Source organism: Phyllostomus discolor, chromosome 4, assembly GCF_004126475.2.
Source record: "Phyllostomus discolor isolate MPI-MPIP mPhyDis1 chromosome 4, mPhyDis1.pri.v3, whole genome shotgun sequence".
Classification (NCBI taxonomy): Eukaryota; Metazoa; Chordata; class Mammalia; order Chiroptera; family Phyllostomidae; genus Phyllostomus; species Phyllostomus discolor.
In genome coordinates this window covers 165,630,415-165,656,161 of record NC_040906.2, presented here as the reverse complement: position 1 = coordinate 165,656,161, position 25,747 = coordinate 165,630,415, and the positions used below count along the sequence as shown (strand labels likewise).

Below are 25,747 nucleotides of genomic sequence, written 5' to 3'. Positions count from 1 at the left end.
GGGAGCAGCTTTGTACAGAATGGGCAGAGAAAAGCAGGATATGCAGTAGTTAGTTTATATAACACCATTGAGGCACAGGCCCTTCCATCCTCAACCTCGGCCCAAAAGGCTGAAATTATAGCCCTTACCCGAGCTCTCATCCTAGGACAAGGAAGAAGGGTCAATATCTATACAGACTCCAAATATGCCTTCCTTGTTCTGCATGCTCATGCCGCCATATGGAAAGAAAGAGGGCTCCTCACCGCTAAGAATTCCCCTATTAAACATGGACCAGAAATCTTAAATTTATTGGAAGCAGTTAGGCTCCCTAAGCAAGTGGCAGTTATGCATTGCAAAGGCCACCAAAAAGATATGTCCCATATCTCTCAGGGAAATAGGAGAGCAGACCAAGAAGCAAAGAAAGCAGCGCTAGGGACTGATAGACAAATGGCTTTATTCCCCCCTGTAAATGTCTCAGATATCAAGCCCAACTATACATCTGAGGAAATATCTTGGGCTTTGGAACAAGGAGGTGTCCATGAAGGACCCTGGATATATATCGGCCAGAGGCTCTTCCTTCCTCAAGCCTCCCAGTGGAAGTTCTTAAAGGCTTTGCATGACTCCTTCCACCTTGGAAGGGATGCTACAATGACAATGGTTAACAAATTATTCATAGGTAGGGGAATAGCTACTACCATAAAGAATATTTGCCAGGCTTGTACTCTTTGTGCCTATAACAATCCTGGGCAAAAACCATCCCTGCCCCCGCTGATAGAACCTATTCAGCGAAGAGGGACCTATCCTGGAGAGGACTGGCAGATTGATTTTACCAAAATGCCTCCTTGTAAAGGATACAAATACTTACTAGTCCTGGTAGATACCTTTACTGGATGGATTGAGGCCTTTCCGACAAGGACAGAGAAGGCCACAGAAGTAGTAAAGGCTCTCCTAAAGGAAATAATACCCAGGTTTGGTCTTCCACGATCCCTACAAAGTGATAATGGGCCATCCTTCACTTCTAAGATCACTCAAGCAGTTTCTGAAGCTCTAGGCATAAAATATTATCTTCACTCTGCTTGGAGACCACAGTCCTCTGGAAAGGTAGAACGAGCAAATCAAACTTTAAAAAGGACATTAGCAAAACTTTGCCAAGAAACTTCTGAAAACTGGGCTAAGTTACTACCTATAGCCCTCATGAGAATTAGGGGCTCCCCTAAGGCCAATACTAAACTCAGTCCATTTGAAATGTTGTATGCCCGGCCCTTTTTAACTCTAGATCTGATATTCGATACAGAAACCCATCAAGCAATTAAGTATATAATAAACTTAGGACAAGTGCAGAAAGCTTTACAGGAATATGGAAATAAAGTTTTACCAGCTCCGAAAGGGAATTTTCAAACTGCCATATCTCCGGGAGACTGGGTACTCCTTAAAACCTGGAAGGAGGGATCACCAGCAGACCAACTCAACCCTAAATGGAAAGGGCCTTACCAGGTAGCCCTTAGTACCCCTATGGCTGTGAAACTCTTAGGGGTCGATAGTTGGGTTCATATTTCCAGGGTAAAACTAGCCCCCACGGATCCCAATCTGACTCAGGACCAGCTGGAGACCCAAAGCCCAGACTATACCTGCGAGCCACTGGAGGACCTCAGGTTCCTGTTCAAAAAGAAGAAGCCCTAAAAAGATAAGTAATAACCAATAACAGTGCACTGAAATCACCATTGTTCTGCATAGTTGCACTTCTTGAAAATTTCCTATGCGTACTGGTCCTCTGCTTCATATAAAGGCTTGCTCACTTCCTTCTGGGTGGAATCATATCTGTCTGGGTGGATTGTCTAAAATGAAAATGTCTTTGTTATTTCTATTAACCATTCTCTACTTGCCTGCACCCTGTATAACGGAATGGGATGAAAATTTTCTAGTGAATGCTTCTCGGACCTTAGCAGCAGGAGAAAACCTGGCCCAATGTTGGATATGTCATCCTAACCCGGAAACTCCTTCCAGATACAATACTCATATAAAAGCCTACCCAATAGCTAATGAATCCTTAATCAGTGCTTTGAATTCCTCTGCCAATTACACGCGTTCCTCTTTTTCTTTAAGAGTCAGATGGGAGCGAAATCCTCCTTTGTGTTTCCGTATGACCCCACTAGAATTGAAGCCATTTAATTACTCCAGCACCTCTCTTAAGTGCAACAGTACAATGGGATGTACCCCATGTTATAATAATACTCATACAAGGGCCATCGACCCATTTCAAGCCCTGGCTTCTCTTTCAAGTTCCAGCTTTCTAGAGAATCTTCCTGAGGAAGAAATTTTCAAACCATTAAATTGGTCACATATAGTATGCTACCCAAATTATGATTCTAACTGTATTCCTAATAGTACCCATTGTTGCTTTGACAAAACTCACAATGCAGATACAAACGATACTTCTAAATGTGTTACTTGGAAATTAAACCAATCTCTTCAAGGAATATTAGCAAAATTTCTACCACCTCCTGCAGGTGGGAAAGATCAGAGAAATAACTTAGGCCCTTTTAAGGACTGCCTTTCCCCCTTGCCATATGCCCTCCTTAACAAATATAACTCCACTAATGCCACAGTTATTGCAGCACCCCCGGGGCTCGTCTGGCTATGTGGGACTCCCAATAACTGGCTAACGGATCATTCAGAATTTCAAGAAGCTATTGCTTATACTCATCTCAGCAACTCTAAACATGGGGGTGACTGCACCTTAGGGACCTTGGCACCCCAAGACCTAACCATTATAAATATAACCATGGGTCCTGGGAGTCCATCTCTCAGCAGAAAAAAACGAGCTTTTGGTCTAGTAGTGGCTGGAGCTGCTGCCACTATAGCTGCTGCAGCCCCTTGGGGAGGCTTCGCCTATCATGAGGCCACTCTAAGGGAACTCACTAAGATTATAGAAGAAGTCTCCAAAGATACTGCTGGTACTCTAGCTGGACTCTCAAGATCAGTAGACTCATTGGCAAATGTAGTCATGGATAACCGCCTTGCCCTTGACTATCTTCTAGCAGAACAAGGAGGGGTATGTACTGTTATCAATAAAACCTGCTGCACCTATGTAAATAACTCTGGAATGATCGAAACTAACATAAAGAAAATTTATGAACAGGCAGAATGGCTACATAAGTATAATCAACAGGGCCAAGGGATTAAAGAAGCCCTGACCTCATGGTTCCCTGGCTTAACATGGTTATTACCCTTCTTAGGGCCCTTAATAACACTGCTGGTTTTACTACTTTTAGGGCCTTGCTTATTTAATTTACTTGTTAAATTTGTTTCTTCTAGACTTAAGCAGTTCCACGTCAAACTGATGACGCTCCAAAGTTTCCAACCAATCCCTGAGAACGATGTCGAAGCTGACCAACATACAGCATCCGCGGTGGCCTCAGGAATTCCTCTTCAACCTCTAGATAGAATAGGGCGAGAGTTCCGTGGTTCTCAATAGGCAGGGTCTACTGTCCAATCTAAGCCTGAAGCAGCTATGGAAGACGGATCTTCATCCTTCAACAACCCCAAAAAGATTTTTGAGAACCATGTCTCTCAGGGGGAAGTTGAGACAGGAGATAGTCAGGAAGGAAGCTCCAGAGGCCCCCGCAGGGCTGAGGTAGAAAACCTCTATACATGACAAAGACCCCCTAAGACAGGTTGTTCCTGTTTACTGGGATAACTCTGAATCATAGAATGCGCCTGCGCGCTACCCCTGATTCATTATAATATCATTATAATGAAATAACATCGTGGGACTCCCTTCTCCAGTAGCCAATCAAGAAAATCATAGGAAACCACACATGCGCAGTAGCTTTGAAATCCAACTCCTTGTACCCGCGCAGGAAAAGCCCGCCAAAGATGAGCAAGGGGGCTTCTGCCCTATAAGAATAGAATCCCCCAGCCCACGTGCCTCTTTTTCTCTGCTCAGAGCTGGCCCACTCCCGTGTCCTGTGGAGTGTACTATCACTTAATAAATCTTCCCTCTTTCTTTATGCTATAAACTTTGTGTGTTCGGTTCAATTCTTTGTCCTCGATCACTAAGAACCTGGTTACCTGTGCACACCTGTGACACTTTCACCCCAGCCTAACACCTTCCCCTTCCTCTTTTATTGCTTTTTTCATAGGTCCTCATTTTCAGCAGCTCTTCAATATTCCATTCCATATTTCCAAATACTAGAAAACAGGAAAACCACTGGGTTTTTTGTTTTGTCCCCAAAGCCTCCCTGTTTTTGTGACCAAAAGGGAACTCAGCCGCTGGTCTGCAGGCTATAAAGCATGGGAAGCAGAAGCCACCCTACAAGCAGGCTTTAGGTGGGCTTGCAGCAGAGTTCCAAGGAACACTACACACCCAAAGCAATCATCCTTCAGGTAGATAGACCCAAAAGGCCCTCTGGTGCCCATAAAAACAAGGGGAACCCATGGGAAGAACTGTGGTGCTCTGTGGGCACATTTACTTGTCAATCAAGAATATTTGCAAGCCACTAGCAGAAGCAAGTCTGTGGTCTGAGCTTCAGGCAGTCAGGGGATGTTAATTACAAGTAATTTCTTAATGTCCTTTCCCAAACCTTCATGAATGATAGCCATTTTGCAAATTAAACCTTGCAGGTGTTTAAAGGAAAAAAAGTAGACAGGTTAATCACTAGATTAACAGGGCAATTGTTACACATTTCTTCTGCACTACTAGATTCTATAATTAAGTCTGAAACTGAAAATCTTTCCCAGGATATATTCGAGTTTAATAAAAAAGACCAATAGTCTAAATAAAATGAAACTGCAAATAATACGATGATATGTGCTAATTGGTAATGGGTTCTCCCAAAAGAGATCTCTTCTAAGAAGAGATAGCTGTGTACCCAGGGACATAGTTTGAAAAGAAAAGAGATGCTTATCGTACAATATTCTCCACATTGAATATTTGTTATTATTACCATGATTGTTAGGAGATCTTAATGACATCATCTGCAAATGTTTGTTTATATAACCTTTTTATTTTTAATTCATCTTTATCCTTATCTCTTATCTGCATAGGTTTCTTCCCGCTATGGTTTTTGGGGGAACAGCAGTATTATGATATTGTAGAAGTGTTTCTATCTATTCTTGTCTCAAATTATACAAAAACTAGAACAGGGAAGCAAAATTTTGGTGTTCTTGGGAATTTGTGTTTATTACTAAAGTTCAATGCCACTAATCCATAGAGAATGCTATAAATTTGTGACCTGAACAAGGCACGAAAACTGTCATCCTTTACATTGCTGCATGGCCATCTGCCTTGAGTGTTGATTTCCTGCTTGATTTGTGGACATAGGATATTTCCCATGCAGAAGGAAGAAAACAAACACAGGATATTTGGAAATGACTACCATGTGTAGTCTTGTTTGTTACTCTCGCTCTTAAAGAGATAATGGTTATATGGTATTACTACCTTAGTAAAGAATATTTTTTGTCATTATGCAAAGTAAAACCAGCATTAGTTGGATTAAACACTTCAGTATCTCCTGCGAAACCACGAAGGAGTCTCTACAGCTTTCCGGCTCCTAGGTAGATCAGTAGGCTAGAAATGTTCTCAAGTCCTTCTCTACTTGTGGCCTCAAAAAGGGGCTGCAAAAAGAGTTATTACCTCCCTGACCAGTTTCTAGTGCCTCTAGTAATGAGACTGACATCGCATTGTTTGGCCAACGCCCATAGACTACAAAAGTATTTTTCTAACCCACTGTTTCAAAAACGTTTGAGGCAGAAATTGAGCCTGTTTGGGACAAGGATCCAAAAAAATATAATTATCAATTCACAGTATACACTTCTTGGAGCCAACATCCCGAAATGTATGAGCTAGTAGTGAGGTTCATTAAAGGAACACAGCTGTGATTCACCATCCATTCCCGGCAAAAGCATTTTGAAGAAAGCCTACGTACTTGTAGCAATCTAAACAACTATTCAAAAAAATTTTTAATTGGGTTTAAAAATAGAACTTACATGCCATAAAGGGTTAAATTGACTTCAGTTCATCCAACCTTACTTCCTAGTGCCAAGGTTTGTAAGAGACAGATAGGACATTCTTAATCTACTCCATCATGTGAACCCGAAGACAAGGAAGGTTCGAGAAGCAAATGAAATTTCGAGTCAATTTTCAATGGGTCTTCATTTTGAGAGTTGGGCTATTTTTGTCCTTGTTTTTACAGAAAATCAGTCCCCGCTTCTATACCCAAGCACTTGTGAAAAGGAGAGCAGGGGAACCATGGACACAGCTGTCCAATTTACATTCACAAATGCAGGTGTTGCTCAGATACAAAACAGAGGTCAGCTGAATACCGCTCCTAATTAGCTACCTTTTTTACTAGGATTTTTCTTTGTGAAGTTATGCATGCAATTGGGGTTCAACTTAGAGACCATTTTTAGATCCCAGCGTGCTATCCACCAAGAAGCAGGCTGTCATTATAAAGCATAATTTAAAGCACAGTTAATTTCACATGTTTTTTTTTAAACCTACATCACACCTAAGGCAAAATTCTGTTCTGCACACACATTATTTATTCTTTTCCATCCACTTCTCAGTATTTAAAAGTGTAGCATTTAGCTTTTTCTAGGATTAAGAAAGTCCACAATTTTAATAATGAGGTCTAAAGACTTTGTTAAGTGATACAAGAGAAGTAGCTATCTGCTATTGTGTTCAGTGGGGAACACCCTGGAGCTGATTTACAGCAGTTCTTAGAAACGGCAGGATGGAGACTGGTATCTAATACAATCCATTAGGAAACCCAAGCCCTAAATGAAATGACCACAAAATCCTATCAGCTAACAGAAATGCAGCAGCTGTACATGTTTATTGTAATACAATAGGATATTGTTACAGAGATAACACTCTTAAAATTTAGGGGGAAGAAAAAAAGAATCCAGCAAGTGATGTGACCCATTTATTTCTCTATTTGAAAAATGAGAATGTATATAGTGTGGTAGAGCTTTGGAATATATAAATAAGCATGAAGACTGCCGAGAAGACAGGTCTTGTGTGGACACTAATGGGCTGCTGGGACCAGCCGTCAAACTTCAAGCCACTGTGACCCCCAGGTTTTGCAGGATGTTCAAAGAACTACCCCAATAACTTCTTGCAAGAAGTGAAAGGGAATGTTCCTCCTCCTCCAGCTGCTTTTACCTACCATAAGTATCTCAAATGCTAATTCTTATCTTGTCTCCCAGTTATTCATTTTTCAAAACTTTATGCTATGGAAGTTTAAATTCTGTTTGACCTCAGACTTTATAATGATGTAATATTACATATGATTTATAATGATGTAAATTTATATGGTATTTTTATATATGGTATTTTACATATATTATTCTAGGCTGTTTTCCAGGTGACTTTCTTCAAAGGCTTACTAAAGTAAAACCAGTTCACAAAGTGTAACATGTATTGCAAGGACTGTGACAAATTCATCTTGCTGGATTTTATTCACTACAGACAGTCTACCAAGATTCAGACCCAAAACCCTTCAGAATCATAGACAAAACCCCCTGTTCTCTAACCATCTTCTAGGATGAAATGCGAAGTATTTTGTTGTGGTAAGTAGAGCTTTGAAGACAAAAGCTCTGAGTCCATTCCTGTGATTGTTACCCCAGTGTTCAGCAGTCAAAAGGGGAGCCCCAGGGTCTTAGAGATCATTTTAATCCTTGCATTTTAAAGCAAACTATGCATTGCTCTTACCACCCTCCTCTGAAGCCTCATGGGCCCCTCCCAAGGGACTGTGAACTTGACTGGTGACTGTCCCAGAAGAACTGCAGTTCCCTTACTTGCCTTCCTGTTCCAGTGAAGATTATGAACCTAATTCTTAGAGACTGCTACTGAAATTCCACCTTACTGAATCCTAATTCTATCAGCATTCTATTTTTTTGGCAGAATGATGTGACCCAAATTTGCAGGAAATAATTTGCTGCAACAGAGCTTCTTGTAATGCAACGAGCCAGAGATTAGCATTCCAGGATTGCAAATATCAGACTTAAAAATAATAACTGTTTGCTTCAAGAAAGGACAGATTTTGATCTTGTATTATGGAAATGGAAATGCTCAGCAAAGTGTGGACAGTTTTATGAATTGAGGAAGCTTTACAGATCAATGGAAGATAATCAAGAACTAGCAATTTACTTCAGTAATTGGTGGCAAAATGCTGTGTGTGTATGTGTGTGGGAGTGTAAAAACATCATGCATTCCATTTCCCGTCAGTGGTGGTTAATGCTATTCTAAAAGGCCATTTTCAAATCTGAGATGTCTTAAAACAAACAAACAAACAAAGAAAAAAACAACCCCCAAAAGACTATGACTATGGCTGTTCCTGTGTTCACCCACCATGCTTCTCACAAACGCTTGGCTATGTGAGTGGTGCTCGTTCTTGAATCCATTCTTTCACCTTTCCTCAATATCAATCAAGTTTAATATAAGGTGTCAAGAGAGACTTGACATGTTTCTTGATTAGAATTTGTGGATCTGATTTTGGAAAGAGCCAGAGCATTACTCCCCTTGGGAACAAGTATTAAACTGAGTAGACTAAAGCTTCCTGGCCATGCGCCTGTGGCTAGTTTCTCAGCTTTTGTAAGAAATCCCTAGCACTTATCTTTCAGGATTCTAGTCTAAGCATTCTGCTGCTGGGGAGTCACTGTCACTTAGGATACCAGCTGCGATCACCATGCCCTCATCCGATTCATTCACCCTCTCAGAATTCAAACACCAAGACAAGAGAAACTGAAGAACAGGTTATTTTACACATTAGAAGGGGATTCCTTATTCCAAAAGGTAAAGTATGGCAGAGAAAGAGAACAGAAAAAAAACAGAAAGAATAAAAGGTGCGCAGTGTTTTCAGCTAGAGGCTAGGAGGCACATGCGCACATGGTCCGGTGAGGCCTGCGTGGCTGCCTCCCCCTACTGCGGTCTTACCTTGTTTCTCTTGAAGTAGGCTCGTCGGCAGGCCGCAAAGCACTTCTCGCTGCAGAAGCTTTTCACCTCACTTCCCATACTCAGGGAATAGCGCTTGATTCCCACTTTCTGGCACCAGGCACACATTATTTGTACATTTGACACATCATCTTCTATAATAAAAGTATAAGAAAAATGTTCATATCAGCAGCAAACATCCCTTCAAACTTAGACACACCCTGAACCTGAAAGAGCTACTTGAGGTCTGATTTTAATCTCCGCACTTTGCCATGTTCCGACCTAGTAGAATAGCCAGCTTTTGGTGGGAGGACTCAGTGCTTTTTTCTTTTCTTTTCTTTTTTTTTTTAGGTGGCTTTTAAGTTTCCAAAAGACATCATTTACTTAAAAACCAGAGCATGACTACAGAGTCATGAAAGTTCCTGGGGCTTCTTAGCCTGGTAAAAACGCTTATTCTGCCTGGTTCACCCAGGCTCAGTACTTGCTCAGAAGCTCGTAAAAAATGACCCATTTCTTCAAAGGTGCTGCTGAAAGCCTATGAGATCTACACTGGGTGGGGTACCACAACCACATGTGTGATGTCCTAATGTGAACCTTGATGGTCAGGAGCCAGGATCAATCTTGGCATGTTCCCTATTCCTGTTACATGGTATATGGGGTGTTATTCACTCTTGCAATACAATGATTCCCAAATGATGTGGTTAGTCAAAAAAGGGAAGATGTGAGTAGCCAGATTCTGCCAACAGAAAGGCCATGGCCTGGCTCACTCAGGAGTCTCCTAGGATGCAGTCTTCCCACGTGGTGTCCCCAGGCAGGTGTAGGCCTGATTTTGATTCTTTTCCATGTGATGTGTGTGGTTCATGGTCCTTGGCTGTAGACATAGCAATGGGAGGTGTCAGCCATGAGAACTGCCTAGAACATTCTTAGCTAGACTAGTGGTCCTCATGTCTTCTGCGGGACCTGTCACCATGTCGTGGGTGCTCAGAATGGTGTTAGGTGGTGTGCAAATATTTTCAATATTTAAAATAGTGTATTTCTTTTACTTTGTAAGAAAACAAATTTAAGTAGTACGTGTTTATGATATCACATGCTTAAAACCAATAAAGGCTTTTCAAGTGAGTCAATTAATAGAATGTAATAGTAAATTATAATGCAGGTAGTAAGAAGTTATAACAAATAGGTGATGGTGATATTCACATGACTGAAGTCTGTGAAACACTGGTGGGGGACTAAGAGGGGACTTTTAAGTAGAGGTCTAAGAAATTGTGGTCTCCTATAGGCTTTTGCTATATCTTGAGTTTTCTTGATTCTCCCAATGGACAAAGTATGTGTGTCCAACTGACTGCCACTATTAGCCACAACTCTTTGTCCTTTATGGGGGTTTTTTTGTTGTTTTTTTTTACTAACCCAGACTCATGCTCCAGACGTGAATGGTAATCACAAAATCCCCAACAAGCTCTGGTACAGTGTCTGATTTTGGAATAAAAGCCCCCAAAGACTAATTGCTAAGCAAGGCCTGGTCCATGAGCCGTTGACATATTCATGGTTTATAGAGTCTGTCACGCACTCATTCCACTTCCAGGGGAAAGATTTGGTTTGAGGCAGTGCGGTCATCGGCCTGCAAAATTAGAAGCAAACTAATTTGAAGAGCAGTGATACAGCTTTTTTTCCCCTGAGTACCATCACTCAGAACTATGTGCAGCATTTTATTTACTTTAGTGGAATAAATATTATCATTATAATCACCATTTTTATTTCACAATTACATATTGTGATTTATTATTAATTACAATACATGAGACCATGTAAAAATGACCTTTGAAGTTAATTAAACATTTTTGATAACATACATTTTTTTAAATGGAGTCAACATGAGTTTAAATATCATACAATTATTGTATTTAATCATTTGGTCTATTCAAAGAAAGCTTTATTTGTATTTTATATAATCTCTAATATGGCATCTGTCTATAGACATTTTACATGATATAAAGAATTAATAAAACTCTGTAATTTACCTTAGAGTACAGAGGAGTTTTTTAAAATTAGCTTAGAAATGGTATACTTTTAAAATAATCACCTGTCATTAGTAAACTAACTAGCACTAATAGTTTCTGTTTTTCCCAATTGATTAGCTGCTTCAAAATCTTAAATTCCTAAAAAAGAAGATGATGCAATGGAACACTCATATATGACCCACTGGCAATAAACTTGACTGTGGTGAAATCTGTAAGGAAAAAAAAATTTATGGGGGAAATTATTTGGCCTCAAAGTTCAAGGAGGAGAACCTACTTCCCAACAAAGAACTTGAAGCCATGCATTAAGGTTCCCCTCGTCGTTTCTTCCTGCATAGGCTGGTTTGAGAAAGAGAACATAGACATTTAGTGCCAGGTCTCACACTGTAATGGATGAAAACCGAGAGGACAAAGAGCAGAGAGCAAGGCTGTACCAGGGCCAGGCTCAGCCTGCACTGGGCCTGCCCGGAGGAATGATGCCGGGACACGTAGGCCCCTCCAGGTCTCCCTCCTGCTTCGCTCCGTCACCACTAGTCAGACCCATTCATTGTTTTTTAGGGGAAAACAAGGATACTTTGTAGCAAACAAGAGACCTTACAAGTGAACAAAAAGCATAATTTTAAAGCAGATTATTTTCATAAATAATTTGCACTACAAAGTAACATTATGGGAAGATGAAACAAAAGAAATTGTGCATTTTTGTATTTGGAAATTAGAAAACCCTTGGAATGGTGGTTAGCATCTGTCTTGTTAAATAATTCAGTATTCCCATCCGTTTTTCATAAAACTGTGTTTCATAAAGGCAAACACTTGGGGAAACTTCCATCAGATTTCCCTTTCTTGTCATCAAACTGTTATCCATAGCTAATGCTCCCAAGAAGTCTCTGAAAAGTGGCTTATTCTGAAAGTTTAGAAAACATTTTTAGATATCTCAGATATTCTAGTCTTATAAAACTCATTTTAATTAACAGTATATTTTTAAAACTAAGAGAGATCAGTGGTTATACAAATTTGATTGTCAGCTAAAACATAGCTCGAAATTCTGCCACCAGACATGAGGCGGTACCCCGTGTTAGGCAGAATGACTGCACCCCTAGAAAAGTAAGATTTTCTTAAGTGCTTAAAGCCAAAGAGATTGCTCATTTCAACAACCACATTTTCTTTTTACCTGAAACCTGGGAATGATGTGCACACTTTACATTGGCAAAGGAGAATAGACCCCAGTGCTTTAGCTTTCCTAACTTGATCTGCTTTAAATTTTTTATACCTAAAAATATTTATTCAAATTAGGAAAACCTGATTTCCTTATATTTAGGCTCAAGGTCTGTGCCACTAGAGACCTGAGATTACCTCATAGAAGACTCACATAATAGATTTTTCCTTACAGCCATTAGCCTATGTATTTTTCATAATGAAAAATGCAACAATAAATGCAAAATATTTATAGCGTCAAATCACATTCCCAAAGTGAATAGTCTGTATAACGTGATAAAAATTTTCATATGATAATACCATATAAATATGCATCAGTCAAAATATGCATGTTTCAATTAATCATGAAGTTTGTACCACCTCTTTAAAGATTTAATTAAGCAAAATGTTTAGGGCATTTCGTTCCAATCTAATGTTCAAAGAACTATAGAAAATTATTCTGTTTTACATCCCAGATTAATTACTCTAAGATGAAATCAAAATTGTATTTACTTATCATAGTGCAGAGAAGTATGAAATCAAGCATTTCTGGAATGCCTGCTGAAGTTGTTTGAGGAACTGCAGTACCTGGTGACTTTTCAAAATAAGAACAGCCATTGGTCAGTGCCATTGTAGGGGCATTTGAATTGGCCATGAACATGCATACTAGCTTACCTGACTACAGCCCAAAGATAATCGGGAGGACCTTAATGAACCCCAAGCAATTAAACTGTAGATCTACCATCCCTTTGTGGCTTTTGTGGGAGTCCAAGACTGGGGAAAAATCTGAAAATATTTGCTACTGATGTTTCTCTCTTCCAAAAGCCCCTAGAATGCACACGTCCAAATAATCATCTCAAGATTTGAATTATATTTGAGGCAAGTTGCAAGATAGTCTGAAGTGACTCCGTGTGTTCTCTACACCATGAAATAGAAATATAGCACAGGCAGTACTCTGCCAATCTAGCTGTTGGAGCAGCTCTGTTCAGGAACAGAATGAAGACATGTCCTGGAAGGCAGGCAAGAAACCAGGGTTAAAGTTTTGCTTTCTTTCCCGCTCTTTTTGTAATAATTCAAGTTAACAGTCCAATTTAAAAGTTTTGACAGAGTCCTATAGAAGCTTTTGTACAATTTCCTGTGTTCTAGAAGAGAACATTTAAGAATACCCAGGGAAAATTTGGACCATTGAGCCAAAAGGAAATAATCATAGCTAGCCTTCCTTAGTAGTTGGCAGGTGTCAGGCACAGTGCAAAATTCTTTAAATCCACCCTTTAATCTTAATCACAGCCACCACGCCCAGGCAGATACTAACATTATCCACATTGGGCAGATGGGGAAAGTGAAGTTTAGAAGTTAAGTAATTTGCTCCAAATCACGCAGCCAATATATACTGAAGCCTGGATGAAGCCCAGGCTGTCTACCTCCAGAGCACAAGCTCTTGACCACTACACCTTAAAATCACAGCTTTTCTAAGCATGGGGGCTACTCACCATCCACACAGACTCCCCTCTACAGAAAGGACAAAAAGCTGTCATGGTTTCTGCTACCTACACAAGACACTGCTCCACGACACACTAACGGACAAAGAAAACGGAGTCAGAAAGGTCAAAATGTCTTTGAGAAGACAGCTGAAGTGTTACTCAATATTTGTTGATGGATTTAAAAAAAGTTAAAGGCCTGCAGTGCAAACCTTTACTTGTTTATGACTGAGTATAGGACTTGGATTTGGGGCAAACATTCTGTCTACACTTTTACAGCAAGTTCCACTGAAACATTCAATGAGAAAGAACCAATAATACCTGTATCTCAGAATGCAGTCATTCTCCCACAGGCAAGCGATACTCATCCCAACTTTCTCTTTTGTAAGGAGGGAGATCGACAGGAGGGCATGCATAAGACTGACTTTCCATGTGGGTCAAGTGGGGAACCACTTAACGTCTGTAATTTCAAGGGTCCCAATAAGACTATCCTAGCTTCAAAAATTATCCCTCAACTGCTCACTCAAATTAAATTCTATCATTAGAGAGTACTTTCTTTGAGTAAATATTTCTTATATCCCATTAAAACACAAATTATCTGAAAGCAAGAGAGTTCAAAACATATTTGTCAACAATGATGTGTGCGTTAAAATGAATTATTCTTTCTAAAAGTTTTCACAGAAAATGGGGAGAAGTGCTGAGGCTAGGGTTCTAACGAGGAAAATGGAGGGCAGAGGTGGGAGAGACTAGGGTACAAGATACCTCTGGCCATTACTTTGCTACATGTAGCCCTGGGCTGACTGTCTGATCACACTATGGCACAATGTAAAATATTTTCAGAGTCCTTTTTAGATGTGAATATAAAGCACGGTACAAGCTGAAGGAGGTGGAAGGAATAGCACATAGCTAGGGATCACCAGAAGAGAAAAGCAACAGGCAGATCTACTTACTATAGCCTGAAGGGGGTGACTTTCTATAAGCAAGTGAGGTGACAGATACGCTGCGTTGCAGCCCTAAGTCACTATCATTTAAAAGATAATGTGGTGGAGTGCAGACACAGAGACAGAGGACGTTGGTCATTATTAATATTGTCCCTTCTAGTCATATGATGTGGGCAAGTCACTTAAGGGAGAGAAGTGCTCACCCTCAGTATAGCTGTGGTGAGGATCAAATAGGGAAAAGTAGGAACATTCTGCATGTAAATGAGCCCTCCCTGGAACTGCTGGCAGTTAGAGCCATACGAAAGGAAAGGGCAGGTGTCAGCTTTATGTGGGCTGGACAGGCCCAGATGACCAGCACCAGTCACCTCAGTCACACACCCTCCTGCAGATGGCACCTCTAGAACCACTATCTGAATACAAAGAACAACTCAGTAATTGATTAAATTTCACTAACTCAGACTATTTAAGAGTAAAGTTATTAGACTTAATAAAAGCTTCACTTACAGTTATTCTTTCTAAAACTTATTTAACTTGAATTAATAGTTGACAAGGTGTTGCCAAATATATCACAGTACTGCCAGATATTCTGAAATTAATAGATGGGAATTCTTCGTAATTATTACATCAACCATCTACATGGGTGGATCTTTCCAAGTGCCTGAGAAGTTTGTTCTTTTAAAAAGTATCACAGTAACAAAAATGAAAATGTCTACCACCTTGGTAATGTATCAAAAATTGCCCAATAATAATAATAATAATAATAATAATGAAATTGCCCAGTAATAGGGTGTGAATTAATAGAATGTTATTGCACTTACTTCTAATTAAAAGGATAGATGCAATTAAACAATAGAGGTTCACACAACTATGACTCTTTGTACTACCTAAAACTATCCCTGTTTTTCTTTTGGAAATAGAATCATTTAAAGCGATTTCAAAAATTTAAATAGTCTGAATCCCTCTATCTAGAGTAGTACTTAACACCAAAATAAAATCTAAATCTCTATAATTAAACTAAAATTGGTTCCAGGAAGTTAAAGAAATAAGCACATATTACACAAAATGACAGAAAATGAAAAAAATTGAAATTAATTTTCAATTTTCTAATAGAATTTTTCTAGCCATTTTAAATAATTGATATATGTATTACATATATACACAAAAGATATGACTGCAGAATGAATTAAACATTTATAAGCAGGGCCCTGCACTAGGTGACTGGTCAGGAATGTTGACTTGAATAGGACATGGCTCTGCTCCCAAGAGAACAGACAGAAAAGTGTGTGACGCATTACATGACAGGCAGAAGGTGGTGAGAGAGGTTCAGCAACCTGTTAGAGCCTGCAGAGCACAGCATTCGAGTTAGGTATTAAAGGACTTGAAGGGGGAGAAAGTTCAAGAGAAGGGAAAACAGGACAGAAGGACAGCAGGAGCCAGGGAGGGGCCGGCAGGGCTGAGGATGGGGAGGACTCCTGACATCGTGTTGCCGACCAGGACTGTGAGAAGGCAAAAGCAGGAGATCAGACTGGGGATGGTGGGGACTGAAGCAGGAGTCCCTTGAGTGTCATTCTGCTAGGGGGCAGGAGGGGCTCCTCTTTATTCCACAGGTAACATGGAGCTCCAGAATATTTCTCAGCAGGGTGTGACAGGATCAGAGGTGTTTTGAGAAATGTTACTCCAGTAGGGGGTATCAGAATTGGGACAGACTGGAGTCTCATTCCACACCTAGAAGCCCTGGTAAGCAATGTGAGAGCAGGCTCCATCTCTCGTTTGCCTTTGGGCATTCAGTGCCTGCCGCAGAGCAGTGCTCCAACTATGCTGAGTGAATGAATAAATGGACCAATGAATGTGTGGATGGATGATGGATGGGTAGATGAATGGTTGAGGGGAAAGGAGAAGAAGTTCCAACCTATAGAGTAACAGTGGAAATGAAAAGAAGAAAAACAAAAGGAGAGATCCCATAAAGTCACAAAGTAGTAATTCTCTCTTGAACATCATACTGACTTAGATTCTTTAACAAGACACTAAGCTTATGTGCCTGCAGATCCTCAGCGCTAACTTGAATATATCTCCCCACAGTTGCACTGATTTGCCGGGGAAGAGATGTCTTCCTGTAAACCTCATCCCCAACCTCACCTCCACTTCTCAATACTCACTGCAGAAAGTTTGTCTTTCCTATGTACTCACCCTAAGGAACTGCACTAAGAAAAGAAGAGGGTAGAACTTAAAAGTGAGGAAAACCCAGACTCCTCTACGCAATAGTTCCTAAAGCACATGCCACAGAACACTAATCCCATGGGATACTTACATGGGTGTTGTTTTTAAAAAGACTTCCATAGCCAAATATGTATGGAAAACACTAGTAAACAAAATTAAATAACAGGCTCTTTAGTGTAAGGCTTTTTGGTATGTATAACGTATGTCTGATCTTTAAGAGGGAGACAGAGTATGCTGTATTTCACCAATTTGACCATGGATGTGTCTTTTCACAGAGAATCCCTAAGACTGGACTTCTGCGGAAGTCTCCCTGGGACATGCTGCTCCACCGCCCTACCTTAGCATTGAAGCATGAGCACTTCCACGTGGGCCATAAATTATCAGGAAGGTTTCTTCTCTTTCTCCCAAAATTGGATCTTTCACTGCCAGGAGCCTCCTTTGTCTGCACTGGACAGAAAGACAAGGCCTGCAGCCGTGTGGCTGGGTAGGCTGACCAATGCTCACCAGCCCTCAATAAACACACCAGACTGCACTAAGACACCCACGGAACACAAAATCCTGTGGTGTCAGCTATATGCATCAAATACAGAGAAGACGCCCCCTTCCTGTTCTGCAGAGAAAGCAGCAGAAATCCATCACAAATGAACAGGAGAGTAACACTGCTCTTGACACAGTAATTCATGTTCACTGGGTAGCTGCCATAAACAAGAAGGTCAAGTATAATCTTGCCCCCCATCCCTAAGCCCTGGATCTGACTCTGCGACCAGTCTACGAGGCCCTGGGACAGTGATGCTGCAATCACGGGTTTGCTCTCCACTGGACCTCTCTGTCCTCCATGGATGAAGACCACTTACTGAGCCACAGCAGCTGGCTGACAAATGCACATGATTAGGGATGGGGGCAAGGTCAAAGACTGTGCACCAGCAAATCCATCACTGATGGAAAAGTAATTCCAAGCACCTGCCCTGCAAACAGGGACATCATCTCCACAGAAACACAATAGCAGTGTAACAGAACTAAAGAGTTAAGCTGCTTTATGTCAGAGAAAAAAAAAAGTATTCCCAACACCTACTATTTATCTGAAGGGCTCATTTCCCCTCCTGAAATCTGGCCATCCCATTAATTACACTTAATGGGCCCCACAGTGGTTGACAAATCTCTCCAGAAGGGAAACCTTAATTGTAGACAAAGGATTCACTTATTTACTCAACTTTGTGCCAGGCACTGCACTAGGAGCTGGAAATACATTACAAACAAAACAGACATGACCACAGCCCACAGGAGCTGCCTATGGCTGCCCCCAGTGTAAAATGCCAATGTGCAGTAGAAAAGGACCATGAAAAAGTCATGGCTGGTCTGTCACCACAGCCAGTCATAGGAGCCAGGTGTTCGGGGTAACCACAGAGGGGGCTATAAGCAGCCCCATCAGGACTGATCTGCAGGCCAAGTCCCAGCTCTCAGCATTCCGGTCAGTCCTGCCAAGTAGCACACCATGCTGGGGCTACCATCCCAGAGGAGGTGAACTGACAGGCTAGAGACTTGGACCAGAGGGACACCTGCAAGGGTTAAAGCACCTACATAAAGCACTTGCTCTGCCCCTCCTCAGCTCCTCTTCTCTGTGTGCCCTGAACTGTGAGTTCAGTAGATTGAAGAGTCAGAGCTTCACTGTATTTTTAAATTTGTTAAAAGAACCAAGGTAAACCTGCTGGAACATTATCGGCAAGATAATTTATTTCCTTTTCATTCTTTCCATCTTGAAATATTTATTTAGATTTCCTGAATGAGAATAATTAGTGATGGAAGGACTCTGAAAGGCCCCATGCCAATCCCTCCTCAGGAATACGATGAGACATAACATGCCAAAACAGCCCATCTATGAGCGAAGTGGAGGTCCACACCAATGGGAAATCCTTCAGAGTCCTTGCCTCTTCTCTTCATGTTCTCCCTGGGTCACATCATCTATGTACTCCTGTGACTCCAATTATCATCCACAGGATGAAAGCTTCCAAATCAACAGTTATCTCTCATGAGATATTATTTCCAACTGCCTCCAAGACATCTTAACTCACAGCATCCAAAGCTGCACACATGCCTCTCCCCATACTCTGCCCCTCCACAGTGTTTCCCATCTCACTTCCTGGCCGTACCATCCATGCAGTCACCTGCTAGCAGATATCTGGCATGTTTCCTACCTCTCCCTTCCCTCTTACCTCCCACATTCTGATTAATCACCAGGTCCTCCTAAATATTTTCATTATATACCCACTCCAGTCATTCACTCATTTAATAAATACTTATCAAGTCTGCTTACATACTAGACACTGTTCTTGGTGCCCTGTCCTCATGCAGTTCACTGCTAACACCTCTTGCCCCTACTACATGTGGGCTTCACTCTGGATGGAGGGAATTCTATTGACACACAAATCTCATCACTGCTGTTACCTGCTCAAAACCCCTCAGTGTCATCTACTGCCCTCAAGAAGTTAGAACTCCTCAGCACAGCCTCCATGGCTCCCATGACCAGGCCAGCCTCTCAGCTTGTCTCCTCGCTGGACTCTAGATTCTTTTACTTTCCCTGAGCCTCTCTCTCCACCCTGAGCCTTTCTGTGTGTTGCTTCCTTACCCACAACCTCAAAATCCTTGAGCGATTAAGTATTGCTACTCCTTCATATCTTATCTTAAACGCCATCTTAGGGAGGTCTCTCCTGATCCCAAACCTGGTCAGATCCCACAGCACTCTGGACTTCATCATTTTCAGACTTGATTGAGATTTCTTTTTAGCATGTCTCCTCCACCAGTCTATAAAGCAGTTAAGACAGGGACCATGTCTGTCTTGTTCATAGAATGTGATGTCTCCTTTGGGTCTCGGTATAAGAAGGAGAAAAACAGAATCCCTACTAGGTACACCTTGGATGGTTAAATGCCTGGTGCACAGGGCATCTCACCCCAGGGAAGCAGGAGGTGCCAACGGCACCATCTTTAGTAATCACCCAGAACAAAGCTGCCTTAGAGGGCAACACCACTTAAAAGCCCCAAGAAAAGAGTGCAATCGTTATTTCCACTCTCGTTGGCCAAGCCCATGAACTAAGTCTTCTCAATTTAATAGGAACTATGAACAGTCAGAATTGGGAATGTCCCTAGAATAACAAGAGTTACAAACTTCATCATCATTTCTCTCTCTTAGGCAAACTTTATTTATACCTTCAAAAAATTAACAGCAAACAGTTCAGTCAAGTCCAGGTTAATTCCAGAAACCACCACCCTCTACAAGCAAGGCAAAGCACAGCCGACATTTCCTCTCATTTCCTGTTAGCATCTTGGCTCCTTGGTGACCTGAGGCAGGGCATTCGGAAAGTGCTGTCCTGGCTAGGTCACACCTCCCAAAAGAGTTTAGGGGATGCCAAGAGAAGTTCCGAGCTGCCTCAGGGACCACAGATGTGTGTGATTTCGAATCCATGTTTAGAATAGTGTCCCCACTTCAGAAGTGAATTTTGGCCTTGATTCTGACATTAACCCAACTGATGACCTTGAGAAGTCATTAAGCCTCTCCAGGCCTCATTTTATTCATCTGTAAAAGAGGGTAGTTAGTTAAATGATCTCTTAGGTCCCTTCTAATTAAAATTCTAGAATTCTAAATCTCTCAAAATAACCAGATCCATTTAAAAGACTTTAGGCACAGGATATTCTTCTTCTTTTCTGTTTTTCTTGAACCCCTGACTTAATATTTTTCTTTTTTCTCCTTCTGTATTGCCACCACTGTTGTTCCTTGACCTTATCATAAGAGGCTCAGAAAATCCTTTGGCTAATAGGACAATTTTAGAAGTAGCCCTTTCTGAACTCCCCAATATTTGCACCACCAAGAATCTGGTATCCTTTTTTAACTCATTTATTATATATTTATGCTTTAATTTAAAAGGAAAAACATGAATGTTCATAAAATTCTAACTTTTTATGTTCTTTTCCATTAATTTCTGATCTCCCACTGTGTACTTCTGCACATGGTATTTTATCCTGAGTTCCCAGACAACCAAGTCTGAGACAAAGACTCACATGCAGGCAGTCTATTGGCATGTGATTCCAGGAAGTAGGAGCAAGGGACAAGGGGGTTGAACCTGGGGAGGAGGAAAAGCCAACAGAACAATGTGTTATTGAGTTGGCCACCACTAAGAGAGACGGGTATTCAATCACAAAGAACATTTTTCTGGAGTTTATGAAATACATTTTATAACCAATCACCCAGGAGACAAAAGGAAAAAGTATTTATCCATCAACTCTCATGTCCCATTGGTCTGGTGTGTTAATTTTCCCACACTTCTGGTTTGCACATGTGTGAGTGAGTGCTGAAAGGATTTATGCGATGTCAATGCTGTCATATCAGAGAAGTCCCAGAGCGAGAAGCTAGAGGCAGGCATGAGGCAAGGCCCTTTCAGAATGCACGTGCTTACACTGTCAGAGCACCACAGCAATTGCTGCAGTAAGATGTGTGGCCCAGAGATCTGGAGTGGTGCACAAGGTGCATCACTGTAAGCCTGGTTTCTCGGCCTCAGCACTACTGACATTTCTGGTCAGATAATTCCTTGTGAGGGGTGTTCTGTGGACTGTAGGATGTTTAGCAGCATCCCTGGCCTCTACTCACTATCTCTAGCAGCGCTCCCTCTCCAAGTTGTGAAAACCACTAATATCCCAGATATTGGCAAATGTCTCCTACGGAGCGAAGCCTGATAAGAACTACTGGCATGTTGTGTATCCTGTTTGTCCCTCCCCAGTGCCCTCCACTTCCCTCCATTTTATACCACATCAAAAGCAGCTTTCAAACAGACCACTGTGAGGGATGCTTCTGTCTTATGCCTATAACTTAATATATAGGCTTTAATATGATGTGGTTCATTTAAATAGATAATACCTTAATAATAAGGAATGATAAGATTTTAAAATTCAGAAAGCTATGAGCATACTAGATATAAAATAAATGTTAAAATTACATTCTAGGGTTTAGTTGCTTATATCAGGAGAAGAAAAGTTAAAATAAATTGTTTTGAAATCTAGGTCTCTAAGTCAAGGACTCAATATTTTTGAGACAAGGATCTTTTTCCCTGAATTATGCATACATGATATACCTGCTATTTCACATTCAACTTCAAGGCCCACATTCACCACCTAACCCCATACAAGGAACCCCTGGGGGACCATGTTAACTCTTGTTGGTGAACATCTGAACTGTTTCCTATGTTTAGCTATTAATGAATGCTACTATGAAGCTTCTTCTATATGTCTTTGGCTCACATACATACACATTTGTGTTGAGTGCATATCTAGAATAGAATTATTGAATAATAAGATTACGTGCATGTTCAGTATTAACAGATATTGGCAATCAGCTTTCAAGAGTGGTTACACTGATTTCCACTTCCACCAACAATGCATGAGACTTTCCGTTGTTCCATGTCCTCCTCAGCACTTGGTATTGTCAGTCTTACTCATTTTAGTCATTCTAATGTTTGTGTACTGGTACCTTACTATGATTTTAAATTTTATTTCCCTGCTGACTGAGATTAAATAGCTTTTAATATGTTTATGGGTCACTAGTTTTTGCCAATTTTTCTAGGCCTTTTCCTTTTCTTACTTATAGGAATTCTTCATATATTGTAAATATTTGTCTTTTGTGGGACATGCATTATGAGCATCATTTCCCACTCAGTAGTTTGCTTTTTCATTATTTTGAAAGAGGTCTTTTAATCAGCAGAATTTCTTAACTTTAGTAGAGCCTATTGAATCAACATCTTTCTTTATGGTTAGTGCTTTCAGTGTATAGTTTAAGAAACAATGGCCTACCCAAGATCATAAATATATTCTCCTAGGCTTTCTTCTACAAGATTTATTGTTCTACATGTCACATTTAGATCAATAATCCATCTACAACTGACTTTTGTGAATGGCTTGAAGAATCCACACTCATTTTTTTCCCACAAGCACATTATTGAAGACTATTTTTCCTCTCTGCTCTATATTGTCATCTGTTGTTATGAACTCAATACTGGTATCCCTCCAAATTTCATGTTGAAGCTCTATGCCCCAATGTGATGATATTTAGAGACAAGGCCTGTGAGAGTTAATTAGCGTTAGACAAGAACATAAAGATAGAGCTCTGGCCCAGTAAGACTAGAGCCCCTTTAAGAAGAAACATCAGAGAACTTGTGCTCTCTTGCTCTCTGTCATGTGAGGACATGGAGAAGGTGGCCATCTGCAACCCACCTGCCCTGACACCAACCCCAATAACCTTGATCTTGGACTTAACATTCTCCAGAATTGTGAGAAAATTAATTTTGGTTGTTTAAGCCATCTGGGCTATAGTATTTTGCTGATAACCCAAGCAAATACATTTGTCATAAATCAAATATCTGTTTAGATTTGTTTCTGAAGCCCACTGCAAAAGATTTGTATGTATATCCTTGTATCATTATTTCACTGTCTCCTTTTAATGCAATAGAAATCATTTACAATTATTGCTCATGATTTCTGTGGGACAGGTATTTGGGAGTGGTTTGGAGCAATTCTGGCTAAGGGTTGCTCATGAGTTTACAGCCAAATGTCTTTTGGGGCTGCAGTCACCCGAAGTCTTGTCTTGGGCTGGGGGATCCACTCCTGAAGTGGCTCAATCACAAGACTGGCAAGTTGGTGCTGTCGGTAGGAGGCCTCAGTTCCAGTTCACAGGGGCCTCTTCACAGGACTGCTTGAGTTTCCTCACGTTCTCCCCAGAGCAAACAACCTGAGAGAACTAGGCAGAACTGCAATAACCTTGTATGGTGGCTTAGAAGTTCATCACACAGACCATCCCTGATTCAATGGAGGTAGAGACCACCAGGAAGTTGGGATCATTGGAGGCTACCTTGGCAGTTGGCTACCATGATTTCATTTACGTAAAGTCCAAAATTAGGCAAAATGAACTATATTTCTTAGTGGGGGCATACTTAGGTGTTAAAACTATATAAAAGAGAGAAGGCAATGATTACCACAAAAGTGGTTACCTCTTGGAGGGAAGAAGCTGTGAGTCAACAAGGATCGTTATTTGAAAAAAAATACATTTATGTTTTATGCACCTTTCCAACATGTAATATATTGCATAAATGTAGTTTCTTTCAAAAAATTAAAACAAAAGAGAACTGACATGAGAAACAAAGTATTCATTTCTCTTTTATGCCTCAGATATATACACTAATGGATTCTTAAAGGCTAATTTAAAGTATGGCCAAAAAAAGAGTAACAGTAACAACAATTAACACTAATAATAAAATTAAATTATTTAATTATTAATTAACCATTATAGTCTTATAATTGTTCAGATCTGGTAGTATAAATCCTCCTATTTTGTTTTTCTTTTTCTTAAATTTGTCTTGGCTATTCTTGCCCCTTTGCATCTCTACACATATTTTAGAAATAGCATTTTAATTTCCACAAAATTTTATGCTGGGATTTTTATAACATTGAATTAAATGTATGAATCAATCTAGGAATAATCTGCCTTTTTAGAATATTTCCTCTCCAATCCATGAACTTGGTGTGTCTCTCCAATGATCCAGGTCTTCCTTTATTCCTTTCAGCAATATTTATGGTTCTCTGAGTAACAGCCTTACACATATTTTTGTTAGATTGGTTCCCTGAGTAGTTGATGATTTGATGCTATTTTGAATGAAATTTGTAGATATTTTTAAGTTTTGTTTTTAATTTTTTGTGGTTGATGTATAGAAATCTAATGGATTTGGGGGTATCAACTGTGTTGGAGACCTTGATTAATGAACTCATTCAACATAACAGGCATGCCTCATGTTAGTGTGCTTCATTTTGTTGTGCTTTGCAGATACCATATTTTCATCAACACCCAGGAAAGACTCTCCACCAGCAATAAAGTATTTTTTAATTAAGATATGGTTTTGCCCTGACTGGTATGGCTCAGTTGGTTGGAGCATTGTCCAGTAAACCAGAAGAAGGTCATGGGTTTGAGTCCTGCTCAAGGCACATGCCTAGGTTGCGGGATCAGTCCCCAGTCAGGACACATGAGAGAGGCAACCGATTGATGTTTCTCTCCCTCTCTCTCTCCCTCTTTCTCTAGTAAAACAATGAAAATATGTCCCTGGGAGAGGGAAAAAAAGGTATGTACTTTTTTTGGACATATTGCTATTGCACACAAGAGACTACAGCATAGAATAAACATAACTTTTATACATGCTAGGAAACCCAGAAATTCATGTGCTTTGCTTTATTGCAGTATTTGCTTTGGTGCGGTGGTCTGGGATCAAACCCACAACATCTCCTATGTTCTCCTGTACGCTGTTGGGGGAGGCATTCTCTTCTAAACAAAATGCCATTTCTACCTTTCAAACCTTATTTTTTTGTTTCTTTTTCTTGCCTTATTACACAACCTATGTAATTAAATATCAGTGGTGATAGTGATCATCTTTATTTCATTCTTGATCTCAAGAGGAAAGCTTTCAATATTTACCATTAAGTAAATGAAAAGCTCAAGAGAAAAGCTTTCAACATTTCACTATAAAGTATGATGTTTGCTGTAGTTTTTGTGATGTTTGCTACTTTTTGTCATATTAGGGAAGTTCCATTGTATTCCCACTTTGCCAAAAGTTGTTATAATTTATTGTGTTAAATTTTATCAAATTATGTTTCTGCATCTATTGAGACTATTGTATGAGGTTTTATTTTATTCTGTTAATGTAGTTAATTATATTGACTGATTTTTTACATTTTAAATCAACCTTGCATCCCTAAAAAATTCTAATTAATCATGATGTATTTATCCTTTTATATCTATGTATCAGTGGCTTTGGTTTGCTATGATTACATTCAGAATTTTTGAATTAGTGTTCATGATGAATAAAAGTTTTCCATTTAAAGTATCCCTATTATATTAAATTACTATTTTCCTTATTTTTAATGCCCTTGTCATGTGATAGGATCAAGGTCATGCTGGGATCAGGAAAT

At 40.2% G+C, this 25,747-nt stretch overlaps 1 protein-coding gene and 1 long non-coding RNA gene across 5 annotated transcripts in view; both read right to left on the bottom strand.

Annotated features, from left to right (window-relative positions):
- LOC114495672 (sine oculis binding protein homolog) overlaps window positions 1–25,747 on the bottom strand; it is a 168,429-nt gene that overhangs the window by 119,564 nt on the left and 23,118 nt on the right. For all 4 annotated transcript variants that reach the window (XM_028511044.2, XM_028511043.2, XM_028511045.2 and 1 more), the window contains exon 4: window positions 8,918–9,069. In XM_028511044.2, coding sequence (XP_028366845.1) covers window positions 8,918–9,069 — 152 coding nt within the window. The remainder of the gene's footprint in view (window positions 1–8,917; window positions 9,070–25,747) is intronic.
- On the bottom strand, window positions 12,919–25,429 carry LOC118500289. The gene is made up of 3 exons (XR_004902847.1): window positions 24,822–25,429; window positions 18,891–18,893; window positions 12,919–12,935 (listed from the first exon to the last, which is right to left on the bottom strand). It is a non-coding gene; the product is annotated as an uncharacterized LOC118500289 (long non-coding RNA).